The 26,179-nt window shown below is 48.9% G+C and overlaps 1 protein-coding gene across 1 annotated transcript; it reads right to left on the bottom strand.

Moving 5' to 3' along the window:
* Positions 1 to 471: 471 nt before the first annotated feature.
* CFAP44 (cilia and flagella associated protein 44) lies at positions 472 to 26,081 on the bottom strand. The gene is made up of 37 exons (XM_075262512.1): positions 26,050 to 26,081; positions 22,761 to 22,832; positions 18,786 to 19,106; positions 18,094 to 18,207; positions 17,911 to 18,012; positions 17,689 to 17,827; positions 17,044 to 17,206; positions 16,719 to 16,821; positions 16,422 to 16,638; positions 16,206 to 16,320; positions 15,952 to 16,116; positions 15,707 to 15,862; positions 15,264 to 15,311; positions 14,970 to 15,069; positions 14,362 to 14,456; positions 13,024 to 13,233; positions 11,909 to 12,019; positions 11,610 to 11,762; positions 11,092 to 11,319; positions 10,620 to 10,768; positions 10,015 to 10,294; positions 9,648 to 9,703; positions 9,158 to 9,320; positions 8,662 to 8,792; positions 8,144 to 8,337; positions 7,525 to 7,693; positions 5,772 to 5,949; positions 5,094 to 5,588; positions 4,143 to 4,346; positions 3,871 to 4,066; positions 3,389 to 3,499; positions 3,066 to 3,196; positions 2,742 to 2,858; positions 1,395 to 1,596; positions 1,159 to 1,319; positions 872 to 1,006; positions 472 to 674 (listed from the first exon to the last, which is right to left on the bottom strand). The coding sequence occupies exons 1-37, from the start codon at positions 26,078 to 26,080 to the stop codon at positions 486 to 488; spliced, it is 5,904 nt and encodes a 1,967-aa protein (XP_075118613.1). The 5' UTR covers position 26,081; the 3' UTR covers positions 472 to 485.
* Between the last annotated feature and the right edge of the window lie 98 nt (positions 26,082 to 26,179).

Genomic DNA, 26,179 nt, shown 5'->3' with positions numbered 1-26,179 from the left:
ACCCGGGGTCCCACAAATGACAACATCAGGGGGTACCACAACCTAAACGTGTGGTAATACTGCAGCCTGACTGTGACTTGCAAGTGGCGCTGTGGAGTTAAAGTGGGTTCCCAACCTTAGCACTCCCAAGGATTAGCTGTTTGAGGCATGACCACGTCACAGGTCATGTGAGATCATGTTCTTTGGTCACATGACCTGTTCGCACCTTGAATGGGACTGAGCTGCAATACCATCTACAGCCACTATGTGCTTGGTAAGTAGCAAAGAGGCCAGAGAGGTCACCTCAACACCGCAGCCACTTCAAACAGCTGATCATGGGGAGCCCGGGTGTCAGACCCCCGCTGATCTTCTATTGATAAATCTCTCCTATGGATAGGTCATGAATTATTAATCCTAGAATATACTGGACATGACCTGAATATTTGCAGTACACTCTTTCTTTAAGACCAGAGATGATGCAGACTTGTAGGTTGGAGGGCTAGTGGTCAGGCCAGTGTGCCCGTGCTGTGGGTGGCGGGGGTATGCACAGGGGGTAGGATGTTCCCTCCTTTCTTGCTGAGCACTACAATCTCCTCCTTCAGACTCTCGATCTCTTCTGCTTGGATCTCCACCACCTGCAGGAGCTTCTGCCTTTCCTGGATGTCGGCTTTCCGTGGACCCTGGAATTCCTCGCCCTGACAAGTGACATCATAGAGGCAGATTGTGGGATTGGCCATCGACATGTAGGGTCTGTCTGTAAAACCTGCACATTGTATAGGGGGTGCAGAGCTTGACTGCTACGTGGAGGTCAGGAGTCTGGCCTATACAATGTACAGGTGCAGTGTAATGTACAGACACCATGTTGTTTGATTGGTTCTGCCTTAAGACTTACCACAACGGTCTGCCGGGCGTCCAGTTTGGCCTCTATGGTCTTCTTCTGAGTCAGCAGCTCATTCAATCTCTCCAGCTTCTTCGTCTGCTCCCGGGTGATTTCCATCAGACTCCTCTTGGTCTCCATCACCTTGATCTTTACAAAGCAGAGAAGAATAAGATGGTGAGACTAGAAGAAGATTCACTATAACATAGGAGATGATGCCTTGGCCTCAGTCTCAGTGGTGCAGCCTCATCACAGACGTTCTCTCTGTTCGTCACTAGGACCTTCCTTGTGTTCGTCCTCACCTCCCATAGAGCGATCTCGCGGTCCATCTCCTCCTGTCTCTCTGCAGACTTCACCTTTAGCTCCTCCAGGTTGGTGTTCACAGAGAGGGTCTGCAGGGCCTCCAGGTCCACCAGTCGGCCGAACTTCATCATCATCTGCTGGCGACACTTCTCCTCCAGACCTGGGGTAAAGTAACACCATATTACCACCATATAACTTGCTGAGTGGCGCTTGTTGCCAGTCTCTGTCTCCTTACCTTGTATTTTGGCCTCCATCTCCTTCCTTTCTCGGATGAGTTGCTTGTGCTGCTCCTTGGCCTTCTTATAGAGCTCTCGCTGCTCCACCTTCTCCATCTGTAGCTCCCGGATCCGGTGCTGTAGACTCTCCAGAGAATGGTTGGTAAAGACAAGGGCCTGCGACAAGTCACTGGGAATCTCTCCATTTACAATGTAATCCACCTGCACAAGGAAAACCGCACAGGGTCACCCCAATAGTAAAGGTGCAATGTACAGAGCATATAGAGATTCATCTTGTAGTGTCCAGCAGTATGTGTAGTCTCCAGCAGGTTCTTGTGGTGTGGGGTAATGTCTAGAAGGTGCATATAGCATCAACTAGGCAGGTGTAGTGTCCACAAGGTATGTATATTCTCTGCCAGGTACATGTAGTGCAGTATAGCTCTGCAAGTTCATGTGGTATAGTGATCAGCAGGTGCGTGTAGTTCAGTTCGGCAAGTAAATGCGTATGGTAGTCAGAATGTATGTATAGTATGGTGCGGAGCCCAGCAGGTATGTATAGTGTTGTGCGGAGCCCAGCAGGTATGTATAGTGTGGTGCGGAGTCCAGCAGGTACGTATAGTGTGGTGCGGAGTCCAGCAGGTACGTATAGTGTGGTGCGGAGTCCAGCAGGTACGTATGGTGTGGTGCGGAGTCCAGCAGGTACGTATAGTGTGGTGCGGAGTCCAGCAGGTACGTATGGTGTGGTGCGGAGTCCAGCAGGTACGTATAGTGTGGTGCGGAGTCCAGCAGGTACGTATAGTGTGGTGCGGAGTCCAGCAGGTACGTATGGTGTGGTGCGGAGTCCAGCAGGTACGTATAGTGTTGTGCGGAGCCCAGCAGGTATGTATAGTGTGGTGCGGAGTCCAGCAGGTACGTATAGTGTGGTGCGGAGTCCAGCAGGTACGTATGGTGTGGTGCGGAGTCCAGCAGGTACGTATAGTGTGGTGCGGAGTCCAGCAGGTACGTATAGTGTGGTGCGGAGTCCAGCAGGTACGTATGGTGTGGTGCGGAGCCCAGCAGGTACGTATAGTGTTGTGCGGAGCCCAGCAGGTACGTATAGTGTGGTGCGGGTCCAGCAGGTACGTATAGTGTGGTGCGGAGCCCAGCAGGTACGTATAGTGTGGTGCGGAGCCCAGCAGGTACGTATAGTGTGGTGCGGAGTCCAGCAGGTACGTATAGTGTGGTGCGGAGTCCAGCAGGTACGTATAGTGTGGTGCGGAGTCCAGAAGGTACGTATAGTGTGGTGCGGAGTCCTGCAGGTACGTATAGTGTGGTGCGGAGCCCAGCCGGTAAGTGTCGGACAGTGTAGTTTCCAGCTCGAGTGTTACCTGGTGCAGATTCAGAGGTACCACCACATACAGCTCGTTGAGTTTCTGCTGCTTCTCGCGCTGAAACACTTCTAGTTCGGCCTCCGCATTCTTCAGATTCACTTCCACTATCTTAACCTGACAGCGGAAGAAACAACTCAACCATCAGACATAAAGGTCATGTGATGTCAAGTAATCCTGCCTTATGTACTGATCCCGAAATTATATACCATCTATCATATACTTCAACCACATCCAGAGCTACAAGTAATACTCTGCTGTCTGTTATTGTACTCTGATACATCTCCCTCCCCCGTTAAGATTAGCCATCTTCCAAAAAGTCACCTTCTTGGCCAAGGCGTCAGATTCCTTCTTCAGATTGTCCATGGTCTTCTTTTCCTCCACCAGAGCCTCCTCGATGTCCAGTCTCTTCTCTCTCATCTGTAGCACGTTGTCAAACAATTCATGGTCACAGTCTGAAAGGGACAAAGAGACGGCGACATGATCGCAAAATGTGTTTGTTACAATGTATCAGGGCAGGTAAGTGAAGCATCCTAAAGTCCTTATTGTGTAGAGCAGAAGATTGTCTAAGATTCAACTGCAACAAATCCTCAGCTGCAAGAAGTTCTCTGAGGAGGGGGAGTCAGGTGTAGTCAGGTAATACTCACTGTCTGGGCACACAGAGTCATCGAAAACACCTTCTTCAGACTCAGATTCCTCATCGTCGCTCTCATATGTGGATTCTTCATCCGAATCTTCATCACTGTCCTCGTCCTCCTCTGGAAAACAAGGAATGATCCTATAAGTGAAGTCAAGAAAATCCATAAAGCAGCTCAGAGCACCAGGGATAGTGACCTGCATCCTTAAAGATGGTCTCTATAGGATAGGTCATCAGTATCTGACCTTGGGGGTCTGACACCTTGGCCCCACACCTCCAGGGGTCTGCAGCGGCCCTGCTCCTTCTGCAGTTAGACGTCTATACTACTGTGAATAGCTCACTGCTATGATAAACAAGGTGCCAGAAATCCCTTTAACTAACCACAAACCACAAGGGATATTAAGAGGAAAAGCCCTTTAAGGATTCATATCTCAGCAACCTGTAAAGACCAATAGTCCTAGCACAGATAGGAGACACAAACCGGGCACCCACCTTCATCTCCGCGCACCTCCTTCTTCTTTACCCGCTTGATCTTCTTCTTAAAGACTTTGGTGAGAAATGCGGCAAATTTGTTGCCCTCGCCCAGAGAGGTCTGGAAGGCATCGTGTAAAGCCTTCTCCTTCTCCTGCAGCCTTAAGACTTCCTTCCTCTTGGCCTCCAACTGCTGCAGAAAGTCTTCAGATTTCCTCTACAATGAAGGACATAATACTCTGATATTCGGATACCCCTGATATGACCCGACCTTTATATCCTCATAGACATACCTTTATATCATCCAGCTCAGTGATTCGGTCACTGACTTTCTCCTGTAAGATATCCTCCCGTTTCTCAAACTCCTTCAGCAGGAGAAGCTCCTCGAACAGTGTGATGTGCTGCAGGTCGGCCATCTTCATCTGCACATCCAGCTGCAGCTTCCGGTGTCGTACAATGCGGAGCTCCGCGTCAAAGTCGCTGGCCAGTTTGTATATCTGGAATAAAGGTGGAGGAAGGGTTAACGGAGGAAGCCCACCTGGACCATGACCCAATAAACGAGTAATATAGTAAAAGACGAGTGAAATGTGTGGACCGCCATGGATCCAAACCGATCAGCAATGAGTGCCCGATATCCCCTTGAGAGGAGTAAAGGATACGTATACAATGGAGCGGACACCCACTATATATAGTAATACAACACCGAGCAGTCTCCTGTGCAGACAGCAGAGTCACCATTCTGCAGAGCTGAAATCTCCCAGAATTCTCTGCTTGTTCAGTGTCTGCATAGAGCTTGCACTGGTGGTTTACCTTCTATTTTTGTATTAAAGTTTTATTATTTTATATTATTATTTGTGTTTATTTTTGCATCGTGACAAGACGTGAACACTTCATTGATGGGGATCCAATAATATTTGATCGGTGGAACCCTGATCAGCACAGGGAATCCATAGGATAAGCTGCAGTACCAGGCACAGCCATTCATGTAGATGGGGGCAGTGGCACCTGCAGGATACTTCCCTGTGCTGATCTGTTAGGGTCCTGGATGTTAGACCACCAGCACTGACAACCTACCCTCAGGATCAGGTAAGTGCACTCTTACACTTGCTCTCTGATGTAAAAGCCATTGGCTAGTATAAAGGATTTCTATGGGAGCGGAGTAAGTGCAGTGCACACAGTGGCAGTGTGTCCCATCATTGGGTTCATTACTTTTTAGACACTAGTCCCACCTCCGCTCCTGTTACCTGTTTGATGAGGTTCTCCTGCCTGTATAAATTCTTGATCTCCTCTCTCTGTTCAGCCTCTTTCTCCAGGCCAGACGTCTCTGTATTCTGTACATGCCGTCTCTGTGAAGACGCTATGCGGTACGATCTCACGGTGCTTGTGGTGGACGGTCTAGAATGCGGCTCCGACTGCTTTGCTGCAATTTGTTGTTTTCCTCCAAAACTGCCAAATCCACCAAAACCTCCTTCCTCCATTGTTGATCGTGCCTGGGCCTGGCTCTTTTGCTCCATCTGGAACTTGTGGAGGGTCTCGCTGTCGTACTGGAACTTCTTCTCGGGTGTCTCGTCTGGGAGCATCGAGGGGACCCTTGGGACGGGGAGGTGCTTGGATGGGTCCAGGGCCTCCTGGATGACTCTCACCTCTTGGACCAAAGTTTTCATTTTCTCGATGGTTTCCAGCTTGAGATCACGGAGTGCCATGATGGAGCGGTTCATGGATGATTTCTTCTCATGTATCTGTATAAAGAAACAGAAGTCATGGTAATATATTAGTTTAGCAATGGATATTCTGTACTGCAGTATATAATCAATTCCTGATCATCGGCTTTATAGCATATGACTATCATAACGTGTCGCCTGGTCACACCCTATAGATAAACAGCACCCTGTCTCCTATGTGTGCTCCATACACACGCATACCATGCTTTCCAGCATCGACAATTCATTCCTCTTTCGTTCCGCATTTATTCGCAGGTGTTCTGGCACAGTGTAATCTTTTGCTGTTTTCAGTTTAAAGTCTCCCATGTTCTCCTTGGCATTTTTAATAGCCAAAACATCTTCTGGATCCTCGTAGTCCTCACTGGGCTTAGTTTTGTACCTGGAAACAACAGCAGGAAAGTTATTATATTTAGTGATGGGCGCAGCGATCCTGGATATACAGGACTCAGCGGGGAGTGCAGCGATCTCGGATATACAGGACTCAGCAGTGAGTACAGCGATCCTGGATATACAGGACTTAGCGGTGAGTGCAGTGATCCCAGATATACAGGACTCAGCAGTGAGTACAGTGAGCATCAATATACAGGACTCAGCGGTGAGTGCAGTGATCCTGGATATACAGGACTCAGCAGTGAGTGCAGCGATCCTGGATATACAGGACTCAGCAGTGAGTGCAGCGATCCTGGATATACAGGACTCAGCAGTGAGTGCAGTGATCTCGGATATACAGGACTCAGTGGTGAGTGCAGAGATCCTGGATATACAGGACTCAGCGGTGAGTGCAGCGATCCTGGATATACAGGACTCAGTGGTGAGTGCAGCGATCCTGGATATACAGGACTCAGTGGTGAGTGCAGTGAGCACAGATATACAGGACTCAGCGGTGAGTGCAGTGATCCTGGATATACAGGACTCAGTGGTGAGTGCAGCGATCTCACATATACAGGACTCAGCAGTGATGGCAGCGATCCTGGATATACAGGACTCAGCGGTGAGTACAGCGAGCACAGATATACAGGACTCAGTGGTGAGTGCAGGGATCCCGGATATACAGGACTCAGCGGTGAGTGCAGCGATCCTGGATATACAGGACTCAGTGGTGAGTGCAGCGATCCTGGATATACAGGACTCAGTGGTGAGTGCAGCGATCCTGGATATACAGGACTCAGTGGTGAGTGCAGCGATCCTGGATATACAGGACTCAGTGGTGAGTGCAGTGAGCACAGATATACAGGACTCAGCGGTGAGTGCAGTGATCCTGGATATACAGGACTCAGCGGTGAGTACAGCGAGCACAGATATACAGGACTCAGCAGTGATGGCAGCGATCCTGGATATACAGGACTCAGCGGTGAGTACAGCGAGCACAGATATACAGGACTAAGCGGTGAGTGCAGTGAGCATGGATATACAGGACTCAGCAGTAAATGCAGCGATCCCGGATATACAGGACTCAGCGGTGAGTGCAGCTATCCCGGATATACAGGACTCAGTGGTGAGTGCAGCGATCCTGGATATACAGGACTCAGTGGTGAGTGCAGCGATCCTGGATATACAGGACTCAGTGGTGAGTGCAGCGATCCTGGATATACAGGACTCAGTGGTGAGTGCAGCGATCCTGGATATACAGGACTCAGTGGTGAGTGCAGCGATCCTGGATATACAGGACTCAGCAGTGAGTGCAGCGATCCTGGATATACAGGACTCAGTGGTGAGTGCAGCGATCCTGGATATACAGGACTGAGCGCTGAGTGCAGCGATCCTGGATATACAGGACTCAGTGGTGAGTGCAGCGATCCTGGATATACAGGACTCAGCAGTGAGTGCAGCGATCCTGGATATACAGGACTCAGTGGTGAGTGCAGTGATCCCGGATATACAGGACTGAGCGCTGAGTGCAGCGCTCGGATATACAGGACTCAGCAGTGTGTAAGGTTTCTTGGAAATGACTTACAGATCATCCCATTCCTGCTTCCTCTGTAATATTTTAGATTTTGCCTTTTCTGCCTTCTCAATGATCTTCCTAATCCTATCCAGGCGTCCCTCTGCGCGTCTTCCTGGCCACTGTTGTCGGTGTTTCTGCTCCTGCGTCACGGCACTAAGGTCAACCCCTCCTGTAGTGGCTGCCATAGATGTGACAGAAGGAATGGTAGGTGAAGGATTAGCGCACAGAGTACAGGTTATTGTAGCCCTATGAATAGTTTCATATTACCAATCTGGTCACCTACCTTAGGGCAGATCTTCCAAAGTAATCTCCTCTATGGTGACTTACCTAAGAGCGGATGACCCCCAGTAATCTCCTCTATGGTGACTTACCTAAGAGCGGATGACCCCCAGTAATCTCCTCTATGGTGACTTACCTAAGAGCGGATGACCCCCAGTAATCTCCTCTATGGTGACTTACCTAAGAGCGGATGACCCCCAGTAATCTCCTCTATGGTGACTTACCTAAGAGCGGATCACCCCCAGTAATCTCCTCTATGGTAGAGGACACGATATTGCTATAATACCCTCCATGCTTTCCTGCCTGACGTCACCTGCAGTTATTCCTCCTTACTGTGGCTGATTCTCACCTAAGTCTTGACCGTCTTTCATGGCGTCGGTGTCTTTCTGATACAGGTCGTAGCGGGTCATCCTCCTTTTTCCATTCATCCCTTTCACTTTATAGGACTTCTCTGACAGGAACAGCAGCCGGTAGGTGGATACTTGGTGCTCGGTATTGATAGCGTGGACGGTCACTGTGTCAAACTCCACTTTATCCCGGAATCTGGAAAGTGAAAGTCCAATATCAGGACTTGATCGGAGCACATTCCAATATTCTGGGGGGGGGTCTCATCATAGACATTGCTAGTATATGACACTATGACCGGTGGGGTCTCACCACTATGACTTGACTATAATGGCTGTCCACACGGCCACAAGACAATATGCTTGTGGGCCTAGACATCACACAATCTCCAAATCTCCAGAGTAACAGACTACAAACAACCACTGTAGTCTGAGTCACGTTCTCTTCTCTATGTTCCTTATCTCTCCACAATGTATGATCACACGGTAGGGTTGGATTATAAGGAATAGTATTCCCATTCACCGAGCCTGCAGCTTCTTCAGTCCTATGTTGTGCTTCTCCTGCTCCCAGGCCAGCTCCTTCAGCACGGTGCGGATCCTCTCTGACGTCTGACGTTCCATCTCTTCACGGATCCTATGATCCATCTCAAACTCCTGGAAGAGAAAGCAACATGTTGTTGGCCTTTTGTATTGTCAGGGTGACGTCGGCCCTGGATCGGTTTAGTGTGAAGGACATGTATGCACACACACACACACTTACAGCTACTGGGTCTGATCTCCAGATTTGTGGAAATGAAGCATGATCAGTGTATAACCCAAAAACCCAACCCGGATATACTTAGTGCTTCAATTATTCACCATTTACAAAGTATCCACTCACAGTCATGTAACAAAATGTGGCCTTAATCCTCTTCGCAGGGTGCAGCAGGGTTCTGGCGGTGTCTGCACTGTAGGTGACACGTGTATATTTGGCTTTTATGCTGAGGGGTCACCTGTAGCCTCCGCTCCTTGCTACGTACCATTCTCCCCAGCTGCATGTGATGTGGCAGCTCCAGGTTCTTCCTTAGTAGTTGCTGGAACTCCATCCTCAGCACCTCGAGCTCTCGCCTCCTGCCGGCCTTCTTACGTTCTGCCTGTTTCATGAGGAGGTCGTGCTGCCGCTTCCGCTTAGCGTTTTCTATGCTGTAGGGAATGACAGTGAAATCTAATAAGGGTCACGTCGTGCTCTATAGCGCCATCCACTGAGCAGAGCAGTGTATGTAGGGTTCCTTCTGAGATTTGTTAAAGACCCCCAAACAACCAGCACCTGGGGCACATGACCTGGGTGTCCCCCCAGATATGTTCCTGCTCAGAGATACATTACTAATGGGGTTGAATGCTGCGGGGTGGCCACTGACCTCCATGGAAGAAATGACTGAATCATTGGTCATACTGTATAGCTAGATATATCTACTGTGCTATGGATGGACAAGGGCTCTGTATATAACAGTACATTGTACGGGACTTCACCTGTACGCATCTGGGTCCTCGATATCCTCTGCAGGCTTCTCTCTATCCAGACTAAGCTGCAAAATACAAAAGATCACGCACTATGTGAAGGTTTCCCAAAGCCCCGGTAAATCCGGAGTCGTCTTTTTGAGTCAAATAATAGCTAAATATGGCATTTCCTCTACCTCAATGTTGTCTGTTTTATAAGGAAACTCGGGTGAAGACAAATACGGATGCCATGAGCGCCCTCACAGAACTAATAAGGTACTTACAAAGATGTAATGGGGCAGATTTGTCATTTGGGGGTCTAGATGTGTGCTCAAAAAAGTGGACGCCATGTCTTATTCACAGTCTGATTGGCTGAGAGGCATCATGTGACTGGACCTACCCTAGGAGAAGGCACTTTAGCTTTCTTCATTTTCAAGTCTCGCTCGATGTCCTCCATGGACAGGATGCTGAAGGTGAAGATGTTACCGTCGGCTCCACTGGTCACGAGGTACTGGTTATCGAAGCTGGAGCTGATGGCTTGGATGGCTCCGTACTGGCTATCGTGGACCCCCAGAGACCAGTAGTTGCCCATGGAGTGGAGTAAAGGATCATTGGGCTGCAGAGGGTAAACCCTGACGGCTCCATCCTGCATCCCACAGAACAACAGCTGCTTGTTGGAGCTACAGGTCGGAGGGAAATGAAGGACACAGTCAGTCCCGCCACACAATATCACTTCTGTCTAAGGTATACCGCCATCTAAGTATGTGTTTATGAGTATCTGCCAGTCCTCCATATGGCAGCATAGACTTCTACCTCAATACAGCACACTCTAAGGATCAATATACGTGAGGAGCCAGTAATGTATAGTGCACAGGGGGAAAAGGTAGAAAATGATTCAGATGAATGTAACATATAGGATAGGAAGTTCTTCCTTACATCGAAAAGCGTGAGAAAGGAATCGGGTGGAAAACGTAACATGTGTGACCATAAGAAGAGGCTGTCTACCTGAAGTGCACTCTGTGGATGGGATTGTTACTGGTGCCATCAATGGGCACGGCGCGCTCCGGCTCATCCCTCCTCAATGCTGGATCCTCCGGTTGTCCTTTAACGTCAGAAAAATTGCATAGGTAGAGGAACCCTGAGTCATAGCCATCCTGAAGAAGAAGAAAAGGAGGAGGAACATATCAGGGCACATTATAAGTGTCATAATGGGCATAGTTTTCTGTTGCCTATAAATAGATGGCATTATATACACAGAAAATGTGGCTAGGGCTGCATGGTGACTTTGGGCACGAGTGCCATCATCGCCGTGTGACCTTCTCACTCGTCTTAGTGAATGGAGTCACATTGCGACTCTGAGGATGCTGCGACCTCAACTTCTAGTTGCAAATAAGTTGGACATTGCTGGAGCGGAGGCCAAAGTCACCATGTGACCCTAGTATAATAGTGATGATGATGATGGGCACATGAAACCTACCAGGGATAGCCAGAACTTCCCAGGACTGGCATAGAAACCGCACAGGATGGGACTGGGCTCTTCTGGAATGTAGAGCGGTGGCAGCTTCTCCTCCTCATCCTCTGTGATGGGCGGCAGGTCCTCCTCTAATATCTCTACACCGCGCTTCTTCTGTTCTTCTATCCAGGCGTCCCGTTCCTTCTGTTTCTGCTCCCGGTTCTTCCGTATGCGTTCCAGCTGCTCCTCCCTCTGGAAAGCAGATAAGACACAACAAATTGTATATTATAATTGGGATGTGGACAATGATTTATTGACTTTTTTCCCCTTTATCTTGACCATTAAAAGACTTTGACTACATTTACATTGCTGGCCATGGCACTTTGTAAAGTGTTCACCATCATAGTCCAAACCACAGCTGCCAGTGCTTTCTATAGTGTCCTAGACGTATATATGAGGCCACGTAGGTAGATGACCTCAGGGGGTCCTCAGTGTGGATGTATTACATGTATACAGCTGCAGGTTCTGTACAGTGTTGTTACCTCAATCTTGGATTTGATGCTACTGAATCTGAAGTAACTTAGAGGAAGATTGGAGATCTCATAGGTGGAGGCCGGATCGGTTTTCTCTGCTGCAGGGGCCGGGATCTGTACAGCGAATCCATTCTCACAGAGAGCCAGCAGTGTGCTCTGCTCCTACAACCAGATGACAAGACATGGAAGGAAGGTTGACAGAGCGCTATAGACCGTAGTGACAGATGGAGGTGACAACCGTGTCAGGAGGGAGGTCACAATACACTACAGGCTGTGCCCCCTTGTATACAGATCTCCCTGCTACTCACATGTGAGGGGGGCGACCAGTGTAATTCCCTGACCGGTCCTGGTAGACGCACAAATCCAATGGGTTCATAGGTATCTCCAACGGCAAAGAAGAAGACGGTTCTGTCCAAACTCTGCAGGGTGATCGGGAAGAAGAGAGAATCATTACATATCAGTACATCTATATATCTAGACCAGGAAGGGGTTACATGTAGGGGGCGGCAGGACTTCTTGTCGAATTGGATAGATACTTCCTTAAAGGGGTGTTCTAGCCTGATAAGATTGATAACCAATCCTTAGGATAGGTCATCAATTGGAGATCAATAAGGTCCCACATCATGGACCCCCATAGATCAGCTGTTTGTAGAGTCAGCATGCACGTCACAGGCCAGGTCACGTTCATTGGTCATATGTTCACAGTTCAGCCCCACTCAAGTGAATGGGCTGAGATGCAATACCAAGCATGGCCATGAGACACTGTATGGCGCTGTGTTTTGTTTCTGTGAAGATATATGGATGTCAGAGGAACCGCACACTAATAAATATAAAGGATATGGGTGCTAGCAGTCAAGGGAGTCCTGCGACTCATACACAATGTAAACAAATGCTGCTGCACACCGTAAATAGGTGAAAGGGTGAAACAAATTTTTATTTTAAGTACATAAATTTTAGGTACATTAGCGCCACGGATAGATTTGACAAGCATAAGAAGAGTACTAGATCAATAAATCAGCGTAACGTTTCGGTCATTGTCGACCTTCATCAGATCAGATCTAGTATCAATAAAGCAGAGTAACGCCATGACCCTGCTGCGTACTCTGCTTTATTGATACTAGATCTGATCTGATGAAGGTCGACAATGACCGAAACGTTACGCTGATTTATTGATCTAGTACTCTTCTTATGCTTGTCAAATCTATCCGTGGCGCTAATGTACCTAAAATTTATGTACTTAAAATAAAAATTTGTTTCACCCTTTCACCTATTTACGGTGTGCAGCAGCATTTGTTTACATTGTTTCTGTGAAGAGGCCGCAGCACTCACTGGAACCCGCAGTCTCTTTAACAACAACCGCACTAAAGCCTATCGGCTAAACCTCAGTGCGTCTCAGCGATTCCAAACTGCAAAAAGATTTTACCCCAGTGGCGAGGATCTCTCCATTACGCTCATAGGCTAAGGCGGTGACTGGAGCGTTGTGCGGTTTGAAGGCTTGTTTCAGGTTTACTGCAGCGTCGTGGGTGCCGCCTCGTCCTGCCATGAGCCTCATGCCTGTGGCATTGTAAACCTCCATGATACGGACAACGCCATCTTCAAAACCCGCTGCAAACAAGCCGCCTTTAGGATTAACCTGCAGAACAGAGGAGAGCGAATCAATGGAAGACGAAGGCACAGAATTATCAGAGCAACATGGCGAATCAGAAACTGGCAAAGTGGCATCAACATCATGGTAAGAGCCTGAGGAAGAGCACAAGTCTTAGGCAGAGGACACACACCGCAATATAGCTGCATTTATTGTAGCAGGTTTTAGTGCAGTTTTTGAGTCAAAGCCAGAGGTGGATTTAGCAGAAGTGACATGTATAAGAGAAATAGAGGAGATTCCTTTATCTTTCCCATTCCTCTTAGTTTAGATTTTTTAAAAAATTAGCAAAATCTGCTACAAAAAAAAAACACGTTTCCATAAACTGTGGCATCAACCTAAGGTGGTATTCACACATGGAGGATTTGTTCCAGAAATTTCAACAATTGCCCAAATCTGCAAATTTTCTTTCCTAATACAGAGGAGTCTCATCATCAGGTTTGACTCAGCAGCGCCACCTGCTGGACACATTTAAAACTGAGGGTCTTTTTGATGAATATTTTTTGTATTATAGCAGACTAGCTATACCCGCAACTTCGTCCGGGAACCCCCCTTCCTTGCGCGAACCATGTGCAGCACGGCCCGTTGCCCCCCCCCCCCCCCACGGCCCTTTTCTTGTGGCCACCACGGTCCCCTCCCACACCCTGGTGTGGTGGGACCCCACAGCCCTGCTGCTCTGGCCCCGGCTCCCCACCTAGCACCCACCCGCGCCCCCTGCTCTCCCCTTATATCCCCTTCAAGTTTTATCATTTGATGACCTATCTTTAGTGACCTGGAAGCCCTGCAGCTGTGTTAAAGGGGTAGTGGTCCTCCCCAAATACAGCTTAACAGGCTCTGTGATATTACATTGATCAGTCTCTGCCTCAGTCAAGTGATTGGAGCTGAACTGTAATACCAAGCACCACCACTACACGATATATGGCGCTGCGCTGGGTAAGTAGTGAAGAGGCCGCAGTGCTCACCCGCCCCCTGCAATCTCTTCAAACAGTTGCTTGGTTTGAGGATCGGGTATTGGACCCCACAGTCTTCAATTCATAATCTATCTTAAGGATACGTCATCAACTGATAAGGCCTTGAAAACCCCGTTAACAAGGATATCACAATGTAGAAGGAACTGACCATACGAGGAGCCCATGTCAGCGCCGTACCGCCCTGCTTAAACTTCATGTCCACAAGAGGAACCTTCCCAACAAAGTCATAAATCCTGAGTGACCCTGAAATAGAAAGAGCAGCGTACATTACATATGGAGAATACGATGGACTGACTGCAGACACCGACCCGTAGAGCTGACAGAACTGCCGAAATAACAAGGAGTCTTACTTGGAAATCTACATTGTCCCCCCACCCCTACTCCTCAACACCAGGTCACACCATGGCCTGTGCCAGCTGGCAGAGGATCTAGAACATACACTCTGCGTGATATAGATGATAATCCAGCAGGGGGCGTATGAGGTGTTGCAGGCACAGCAGTGGTTATGGGGCCCTGCAGTCACAAGGGCCCATATCTACTACCCTATGACCTAACCTTCCTTCTTATGACACCTGTGGATCAAGAACATAACTATTGTAGGAGGGTTAACGTGAAGCTTTAGGACCCCCATACATGACATGGTATATGTACGTCCTTGAAGGGTTAACAGTGGATGTATATATAGTCAATGGGCAGTCCATATATAGTTAAGGTGACTGCTCACGATAGCCTATGTGTGTGCCTGCAGGAACTTACTGTCCAGGGATGTGGTGGCCATGAGATACGTGGAAGGAGACACGTCCAGAGCGTTGATCTTGCCCGAGTGAAAGGAGAAGAGGCATTCGGGGTCTTGTGTCTACAGAAATAAGGATGAGACGAATGGTAATTCCAAAGCCGATATCGGCTGTGGTGTAGTGGTCTCCATCCACACCCGCCATGGACAGGTAAACCGCCTATACACAACCAGATGACTGCCTAGAAGACATCTCCAGGTGACTGGAAACGGCTGCAGCTGGAAATATATGACATGTAGGAAAGAAGAAAACTTACTATATTGGAGAAGGACAGATCCAGCTTCCATATCCCTCCACTGGCGTCCTGCAAATTATAGGAGAAAGTGAGAAGTGGACGCAGATGAGAGTTGTAGGTCCAGATACATAGGACATGATGAGAGTGATTGTCACAGAGCACAACCCTCATGGGATGTTCTGTTGTTAGGGGATGACTTGCTCAAATGGCACGACCCCTTTAAGGTAGTCCATTGCTTACAGGGCCCTGGGCAGGCTGCAGGTATGAAGGTGCTGCAGGTCTAGTGGAAATCATGGGGGATTATTTGTTAGGATTGTTGTCATACTCTGGGTTCCTTGTGATTGAATACAACCAGGGGCCACACTTGCATAGAGTGTATTTGGATTTCCTCTGGGTGCCCCAGTGTCTTCCCACCCTAAAATAAATTGGCTCATAGCAATGAGAGTAGCATGACCTCGGCTTACCTGAGCAAACCACACCGGGGCCTCACCCTCCATGGTCTTCACCATATACCGGAGGTTTACATTCTTTCCAACCAGAAGCTCATTCATGGGCTCCATCTCCAGAAGGCTAGAGTCGTCCACAGAGTCTGCAGTATCCACCGTCTCAAAGTCCCAAACCTGAAGGACGGAGACATAAAGCAGAAAGAAAATCAGAAGATGTTGAGGAATTCCTTATTGAGTCAGATGTCTGCAGGAAAATGACTTACCCTGACAAAGCCATCAGTGCCAATGGTGATGAGCTCTCCTTCATCCAGGACAAACTGGTTGATAGGTCCGCTATGACACGGTCTCCGGCCTCTTCTACAGATCTCCACCTTGATAAGACCACCATCCCACAGCAGCATGTTACCCCATTCTGACCCCGATATCACCTGCAGTGAAAATGTGGCCTCTTTACCAGTGCCCATTACGGTGCCCATGAAATACAGTATAGCATAGTAAGAAGGGGACAAAAATCTACCTTTCCATCCGGCAGCTCGACATATCCTTCTATGTCTGTTAGGGCAGTCTTTCCAAATCTTCCTAGTTCTCCTTGCAGTTTCAAGCCGGTGAATGTGCGCGCCATCTTCCAAAATCTACACAAGAAATAAGGTAGGTATCAGTCAATACTGCAAATATTGAGACAGTGCCATATAAACAAGGTCCAATCGAGTGACCCATAGATGTCATACGTCACCTGATGTGCCCCGTCCCACACGTAGTCAGCTGCTCCTCGTTTTCAGGTGAGAAGGTGACTTGAAACACGTCTTGAGAAAATGCCTTGGTCCTCAGCATAATCTTTTCCTGCTTCCAGTCCCAGATAGTTAGCATATAATCGGGGCTGCTGCCCACACTGGCAAGGAGTGACCCAGACATATTGAAGTCTATGAAGGCGTAGGCTTCCTCTGTGCCGCCTGAATGAGAGAAACAACAATACTGTCTGGGAAGGATCAGATTTACAGAATGTTAGGGCTAAACTTAGCTGCAGTCTCACCTCTGAGGATCCGATATGGTCTCAGAGATGGAAATTCATACAGGACGATATTCGGTTTGTGTCCCTTTTCAGCTACTGCAAAATAGCTCCTGCTGGGATGGACCTAGCGGTATAACAGGGGTTAACATTTCACAGCTCAGTTTTGTACGTCTCTATTACATAAACCGTATTCTAGGGATGTCATTTTAGAATCATCTGCCACCTTTTACATTTTTGGCCTTCAGCAGGTGGCCATTGTGGTACCTAAAAAGTACTCAGTGCCAATGTGCAGATCATCCCCAATATTACCTGTGATCATGTTTGGAAGAAGGACAGAAAAACTCACTGCGACAGCTCCAATGCCCTGACCACTGCTGCTCCTCAGATACTGCTGGGCGTGGGTCCTGAGTCCTAGGATGATGGCCATAGTGCCAGCTACATACAGCAAGGTCTGGTCATCCAGCAAGTGGAGATTGGCCCGTTTGGTGCAGTCGTATCCGAAAGAATGCCTGAGACATGTTAAGGAATCGGAAACTTCAGAAGTTTGTTTTCTAAGGATTGTTTTTAGAGCATTTTTAATAAACAGCATATGTCCAGTGTGAGACGTCAGACAGCAAGGAGCAAAAATGGCTTACTAGGCCTCGAAATTAACTCAACCATTTAGGCAACCAATCTGGTAGTCTCATGGTATATCGGGCGTGCAAGGTGAGGAGGTTTAACCCTGGTGGAACAGACAATGGTGCACGTGTAGCCATAGCTGAAGCAGCAGAATGGCCGACCTGTGATAAGGGTGTTTAGATTGATAAGTTGGAGTCAGGTTGGATCAAGTCTGCCAGGAAGGAAAGGGTCTGGGGCTACCAGGCCATTAGTATTTTATTGGCATTGAGTTCACACCCATTGCAGTTCCGACAAATCCCTTAGGAAAATTTGGAGATCGCCCCTATCATCAGGTATGAGCATGTTTGGAATATTTTAGTTACTAGAAGGATACAGAAGATGAAGGACGCCGCTGGGGATCCCCGAGTCAGGGGAGATATATGGCTGGGAGCAGATACTGTCATAGTCATAGAAAAAGTCATCTGGGATCTTCTCCATCTCTTCCTCGTCTTCGTCACCTTCTGGGTTTTGATCTGCTATAAAATAAGATTGGCCAGTATAAGACACATATACATGTTACATGTGAAGCTCCAGGACACGCAGGCTGTGCACTGACCATTCATGGGTGACTCTGCTCCCGCTGCGTCCTGATTCTCCTCCACAGCAAGTTGTGGGGCTTCAGCAGCAGCGTCCTCTTTAGCTTCATCTGCTGAGCTGCCTGCGGATACGGGAATATATAGAAGTCATCAGCCAGTTGTATCCTGCCCTACAAGACCAGGAGTATTTTATCTGGATGTACCTTCTGTGGCCTCAGCAGGACTCATGTCAGAAGTCTCCGGATCTTCAGCTTTCATGTCTTGGGGTGGTCGGATCTCTCTTGATGGAACGTCTTCATCTGCTTCAATATGTTCTGCTACCAGGTTAATAAAAGACAGCAAAGTGCAAAGTAAATATCTGCAAGTCCTAAAAAGACTTTATCTCATTTCTAGGAGGTAAATCCGGGCACAGAGCTCCAAATCTTCATAGACACAAAGTTACATGATAAAATTCTGCCTGCCCCACCACTAGGGGGCAATACCTGAGTCTCTGCCATGGATTCCTGTGTGCACATGTCCTGGCTATATGTCTTAACTATGTCTTAGTCTCTGCCTGCCATGCTTGGATACATATATACTTCTATTATACATGACTGGCCTTTGGGATTCCATCTCCATCTGACTGCCATGTTTGAACACATGTCCTGGTGTCTGTCATGCTTAGTCACCAGTCCTTCCATGTTTGAATGCATGTCCTTCAGTCTGCCACGTCTGGACACATGTCCTTCAGTCTCCCATGGTCTCCTCTGTCCATCCTCCATCCTTTGTACTATGGTCATCCTCTCCCAGTGGTGCACTGTCATCACCTGAGTGTATAGTATACCGTATACAGTCCATATCAATCTATAAGTACACGTATACTTCATAACAAGAGCCTGTGCTCAAAGGCACTGACCTTCTGGATGAGCCGGATCACTATGGGCATCAGAGGCGTCCCCACTGCTGGTCACAGCTTCTTCTATGGTTTCCTCAGCAGCGGCTTCCATAACAATCAGAGCGTCTGAGACTGGTTCATCCCTGGGGCCAGGAGGGCCTGTAATGTCTGCAGACTCCTCACCTTCTCCTCCACCATCATCATCCGCTCCTGTACTGAGCTCCTCACTGGGGTCCTGGTCTGTGTCAGGGGCTGATGTGGTGTCCGGTGTGTCATCCTCCTCTACAGGTGTCATGCTGATGGTTTCTACATTATCTACCGGATCATCATGTACAAGGTCAGCTGTGGAAATACAAGACTATAAGATCCTGTACCCCAAGTGTCAGCCTGTCATTATCCTGTACCCCAAGTATCAGCCTGTCATTATCCTATACCCCGAGTATCAGCCTGTCATTATCCTGTACCCCAAGTATCAGCCTGTCATTATCCTGTACCCCAAGTATCAGCCTGTCATTATCCTGTACCCCAAGTATCAGCCTGTCATTATCCTGTACCCCAAGTATCAGCCTGTCATTATCCTGTACCCCAAGTATCAGCCTGTCATTATCCTGTACCCCAAGTGTCAGCCTGTCATCATCCTGTACCCCAAGTATCAGCCTGTCATTATCCTGTACCCCAAGTATCAGCCTGTCATTATCCTGTACCCCAAGTGTCAGCCTGTCATTATCCTGTACCCTAAGTATCAGCCTGTCATTATCCTGTACCCCAAGTGTCAGCCTGTCATTATCCTGTACCCCAAGTGTCAGCCTGTCATTATCCTGTACCCCAAGTATCAGCCTGTCATTATCCTGTACCCCAAGTATCAGCCTGTCATTATCCTGTACCCCAAGTATCAGCCTGTCATTATCCTGTACCCCAAGTATCAGCCTGTCATTATCCTGTACCCCAAGTATCAGCCTGTCATTACCCTGTACCCCAAGTATCAGCCTGTCATTATCCTGTACCCCGAGTATCAGCCTGTCATTATCCTGTACCCCGAGTATCAGCCTGTCATTATCCTGTACCCCAAGTATCAGCCTGTCATTATCCTGTACCCCAAGTATCAGCCTGTCATTATCCTGTACCCCGAGTGTCAGCCTGTCATTATCCTGTACCCCAAGTGTCAGCCTGTCATTATCCTGTACCCCGAGTATCAGCCTGTCATTATCCTGTACCCCAAGTATCAGCCTGTCATTATCCTGTACCCCAAGTATCAGCCTGTCATTATCCTGTACCCCGAGTGTCAGCCTGTCATTATCCTGTACCCCAAGTATCCGCCTGTCACTATCCTGTACCCCGAGTATCAGCCTGTCATTATCCTGTACCCCAAGTATCAGCCTGTCATTATCCCGTACCCCAAGTATCAGCCTGTCATTACCCTGTACCCCAAGTATCATCCTGTCATTATCCTGTACCCCAAGTATCAGCCTGTCATTATCCTGTACCCCGAGTGTCAGCCTGTCATTATCCTGTACCCCAAGTATCATCCTGTCATTATCCTGTACCCCAAGTATCAGCCTGTCATTATCCTGTACCCCAAGTATCAGCCTGTCATTATCCTGTACCCCAAGTATCATCCTGTCATTATCCTGTACCCCAAGTATCAGCCTGTCATTATCCTGTACCCCGAGTGTCAGCCTGTCATTATCCTGTACTCCAAGTATCAGCCTGTCATTATCCTGTACCCCAAGTATCTGCCTGTCATTATTCTGTACCCCAAGTATCAGCCTGTCATTATCCTGTACCCCGAGTGTCAGCCTGTCATTATCCTGTACCCCAAGTATCAGCCTGTCATTACCCTGTACCCCAAGTATCAGCCTGTCATTACCCTGTACCCCAAGTATCAGCCTGTCATTATCCTGTACCCCAAGTGTCAGCCTGTCATTATCCTGTACCCCAAGTATCAGCCTGTCATTATCCTATACCCCGAGTATCAGCCTGTCATTATCCTGTACCCCAAGTATCAGCCTGTCATTATCCTGTACCCCAAGTATCAGCCTGTCATTATCCTGTACCCCAAGTATCAGCCTGTCATTATCCTGTACCCCAAGTATCAGCCTGTCATTATCCTGTACCCCAAGTATCAGCCTGTCATTATCCTGTACCCCAAGTATCAGCCTGTCATTATCCTGTACCCCAAGTGTCAGCCTGTCATCATCCTGTACCCCAAGTATCAGCCTGTCATTATCCTGTACCCCAAGTATCAGCCTGTCATTATCCTGTACCCCAAGTGTCAGCCTGTCATTATCCTGTACCCTAAGTATCAGCCTGTCATTATCCTGTACCCCAAGTGTCAGCCTGTCATTATCCTGTACCCCAAGTGTCAGCCTGTCATTATCCTGTACCCCAAGTATCAGCCTGTCATTATCCTGTACCCCAAGTATCAGCCTGTCATTATCCTGTACCCCAAGTATCAGCCTGTCATTATCCTGTACCCCAAGTATCAGCCTGTCATTATCCTGTACCCCAAGTATCAGCCTGTCATTACCCTGTACCCCAAGTATCAGCCTGTCATTATCCTGTACCCCGAGTATCAGCCTGTCATTATCCTGTACCCCGAGTATCAGCCTGTCATTATCCTGTACCCCAAGTATCAGCCTGTCATTATCCTGTACCCCAAGTATCAGCCTGTCATTATCCTGTACCCCAAGTATCAGCCTGTCATTATCCTGTACCCCAAGTATCAGCCTGTCATTACCCTGTACCCCAAGTATCATCCTGTCATTATCCTGTACCCCGAGTGTCAGCCTGTCATTATCCTGTACCCCAAGTATCCGCCTGTCACTATCCTGTACCCCGAGTATCAGCCTGTCATTATCCTGTACCCCAAGTATCAGCCTGTCATTATCCCGTACCCCAAGTATCAGCCTGTCATTACCCTGTACCCCAAGTATCATCCTGTCATTATCCTGTACCCCAAGTATCAGCCTGTCATTATCCTGTACCCCGAGTGTCAGCCTGTCATTATCCTGTACCCCAAGTATCATCCTGTCATTATCCTGTACCCCAAGTATCAGCCTGTCATTATCCTGTACCCCAAGTATCAGCCTGTCATTATCCTGTACCCCAAGTATCATCCTGTCATTATCCTGTACCCCAAGTATCAGCCTGTCATTATCCTGTACCCCGAGTGTCAGCCTGTCATTATCCTGTACTCCAAGTATCAGCCTGTCATTATCCTGTACCCCAAGTATCTGCCTGTCATTATTCTGTACCCCAAGTATCAGCCTGTCATTATCCTGTACCCCGAGTGTCAGCCTGTCATTATCCTGTACCCCAAGTATCAGCCTGTCATTACCCTGTACCCCAAGTATCAGCCTGTCATTACCCTGTACCCCAAGTATCAGCCTGTCATTATCCTGTACCCCAAGTATCAGCCTGTCATTATCCTGTACCCCAAGTATCAGCCTGTCATTACCCTGTACCCCAAGTATCAGCCTGTCATTATCCTGTACCCCAAGTATCTGCCTGTCATTACCCTGTACCCCAAGTATCAGCCTGTCATTATCCTGTACCCCAAGTATCAGCCTGTCATTATCCTGTACCCCAAGTATCAGCCTGACATTATCCTGTACCCCAAGTATCAGCCTGTCATTATCCTGTACCCCGAATATCAGCCTGTCATTCTCCTGTACCCCAAGTATCAGCCTGACATTATCCTGTACCCCAAGTATCAGCCTGTCATTATCCTGTACCCCAAGTGTCAGCCTGTCATTATCCTGTACCCCAAGTATCAGCCTGTCATTATACTGTACCCCAAGTATCAGCCTGTCATTATCCTGTACCCCAAGTATCAGCGAGTCATTATCCTGTACCCCAAGTATCAGCCTGTCATTATCCTGTACCCCAAGTATCAGCCTGTCATTATCCTGTACCCCAAGTATCAGCCTGTCATTGTCCTGGTAATATACAAGCATACAGTGATATTACAGTACTGCCTATTATCACAGCTTGTACCCCGATCACCCGATGTCGTTCTTGTGCTCCCGTCCCCAGTTTGTCCTTCCTGTTCTTCGGAGGCGTCCATATCTGCAGATAAAATATATCCTACTAATATTATAAATGTGAAAGTTTGTGCATACCTCCCAACTTTTGAAGAACTGAAAGAGGGACAAAATGTGCGGCGCGGGTAGCGCGCCGCGGCAAATTTAGCCCCACCCACTATTGTGTTGACTCCGCCCACTCGTTAATTTTTCATGTGCCCGCACACAGTATAATCCTCCTACAGTCACCCGTAAATTATATGTACCCCCTCTATCTCTCCCCCAGTTTCATATACACCCTTCATCTGCCCCCAGTTTCATGTCCCTCTTCCATCTCTGCCCCCAGATTCATGTCCCTCCATCTCTGCCCCCAGATTCATGTCCCCTCCATCTCTGCCCCCAGATTCATCTCCCCTCCATCTCTGCCCCCAGATTCATGTCCCCTCCATCTCTGCCCCCAGATTCATGTCCCTCCATCTCTGCCCCCAGATTCATGTCCCACATCTCTGCCCCCAGATTCATGTCCCTCCATCTCTGCCCCCAGATTCATGTCCCTCCATCTCTGCCCCCAGATTCATGTCCCACATCTCTGCCTCCAGATTCATGTCCCTCCATCTCTGCCCCCAGATTCATGTCCCTCCATCTCTGCCCCCAGATTCATGTCCCACATCTCTGCCCCCAGATTCATGTCCCTCCATCTCTGCCCCCAGATTCATGTCCCTCCATCTCTGCCCCCAAATTCATGTCCTCTCCATCTCTGCCCCCAGATTCATGTCCCCCATCTCTGCCCCCAGATTCATGTCCCCCATCTCTGCCCTCAGATTCATGTCCCCTCCATCTCTGCCCCCAGATTCATGTCCCTCCATCTCTGCCCCCAGATTCATGTCCCTCCATCTCTGCCCCCAGATTCATGTCCTCTCCATCTCTGCCCCCAGATTCATGTCCCACATCTCTGCCCCCAGATTCCTGTCCCTCCATCTCTGCCCCCAGATTCATGTCCCCCATCTCTGCCCCCAGATTCATGTCCCTCCATCTCTGCCCCCAGATTCATGTCCTCTCCATCTCTGCCCCCAGATTCATGTCCCCACATCTCTGCCCCCAGATTCATGTCCCACATCTCTGCCCCCAGATTCATGTCCCACATCTCTGCCCCCAGATTCATGTCCCTCCATCTCTGCCCCCAGATTCATGTCCCTCCATCTCTGCCCCCAAATTCATGTCCTCTCCATCTCTGCCCCCAGATTCATGTCCCCCATCTCTGCCCCCAGATTCATGTCCCCCATCTCTGCCCCCAGATTCATGTCCCTCTATCTCTCCCCCAGTTTCATGTCCCACCATCTCTGCCCCCAGATTCATGTCCCTCCATCTCTGCCCCCAGATTCATGTCCCTCCATCTCTGCCCCCAGATTCATGTCCCACATCTCTGCCCCCAGATTCCTGTCCCTCCATCTCTGCCCCCAGATTCATGTCCCCCATCTCTGCCCCCAGATTCATGTCCTCTCCATCTCTGCCCCCAGATTCATGTCCCCCATCTCTGCCCCCAGATTCATGTCCCTCCATCTCTGCCCCCAAATTCATGTCCTCTCCATCTCTGCCCCCAGATTCATGTCCCCCATCTCTGCCCCCAGATTCATGTCCCCCATCTCTGCCCTCAGATTCATGTCCCCTCCATCTCTGCCCCCAGATTCATGTCCCTCCATCTCTGCCCCCAGATTCATGTCCCTCCATCTCTGCCCCCAGATTCATGTCCTCTCCATCTCTGCCCCCAGATTCATGTCCCACATCTCTGCCCCCAGATTCATGTCCCCCATCTCTGCCCCCAGATTCATGTCCCTCCATCTCTGCCCCCAGATTCATGTCCTCTCCATCTCTGCCCCCAGATTCATGTCCCCACATCTCTGCCCCCAGATTCATGTCCCACATCTCTGCCCCCAGATTCATGTCCCACATCTCTGCCCCCAGATTCATGTCCCTCCATCTCTGCCCCCAGATTCATGTCCCTCCATCTCTGCCCCCAAATTCATGTCCTCTCCATCTCTGCCCCCAGATTCATGTCCCCCATCTCTGCCCCCAGATTCATGTCCCCCATCTCTGCCCCAATGTCATGCCGTCCTCTCCTTCATCTGCCCCCAGATTCACGTTCCACCTCCACATTAAACTTACCTTCTCCTCCGCTCCCTCGCCGCCTCTCTCGCTGACACATGCGGCTGAAGGAAGGAGCTGACACAGGTCAGCTCCTCGCTTCGCCGCTGCCCACCTCTCTCCCTGACACATGCGGCTGAAGCTGCTCGCGTGCTCGCTTCGCCGCTGCGTCTCTCTCTCTCGCTGACACATGCGGCTGAAGCGAGGAGCTGACCTGTGTCAGCTCCTCGCTTCGCCGCTGCCGCCGGCTCCTGGCTTGTAGACGCGATGTACAAGCCAGGAGCCGGCAGCAGCGGTGAAGCGAGGAGCTGACACAGGTCAGCTCCTCGCTTCAGCTGCATGTGTCAGCGAGAGAGAGACGCAGCGGCGAAGCGAGCACCCGAGCAGCTTCAGCCGCATGTGTCAGGGAGAGAGGCGGGCAGCGGCGAAGCGAGGAGCTGACCTGTGTCAGCTCCTTCCTTCAGCCGCATGTGTGTTCAACTCAGATCTCCGTCCTCTGGACGCAGATCTGAGTTGAAATCGGGACCTACCTCCCTCCAACCGGGACCGCGGGACATGTCACCCAAATCGGGACTGTCCCGCGGAAATCGGGACGGTTGGGAGGTATGGTTTGTGTGTTTGGATGTTTGTGTGTCAATCAGGCAAAAACGGCTGAACGGATTTGAATGAAATAGATTTTAACCTCAATTAAAATATCGGCTACTTTTTATCTCAGTAAATGACATAGGTTCATGACTGTTATGAATTTATATTCACATACTATATTACACAGCTCTTAGCAGCTCCTTATCTCAGCCAGGCCTGTTATCTATGATATTCTATAGTATAGTATAGTGTATATATGGTACAGTATACCATATAGTTACAGTATTATAGTATTTTAGGGCATCATATAACACTACAAATTGTACAGCGCTGCGGAATATGTTGGCGCTATATAAATAAAATGTATTATTATTATTATTATTTATTATAAAGAAGCGACACAGTCTGAACGCAGCGGCGAAATGTGTCGGTAAAGTCAATACAAGCGCACATGATATATACATATATACACATGATATATACAGTAATACCCAGCTATATACCTATATCCTCATCAGCTGCAGCCCCCCCTTCACCTGTTCCTTCTGATTCCTCCATGTCCGCCATCTTTGTTGTCACGGTTGCTAGGATATCAGTTTCCCGGCGTCCAGGAATCACCTTTGGTTACTACCACGTGATCCAAGTTGGACTCGCCACGCCCCCGGC

Source organism: Leptodactylus fuscus, chromosome 2, assembly GCF_031893055.1.
Source record: "Leptodactylus fuscus isolate aLepFus1 chromosome 2, aLepFus1.hap2, whole genome shotgun sequence".
NCBI lineage: Eukaryota > Metazoa > Chordata > Amphibia > Anura > Leptodactylidae > Leptodactylus > Leptodactylus fuscus.
This window is presented reverse-complemented; position numbering and strand designations above follow the sequence as displayed.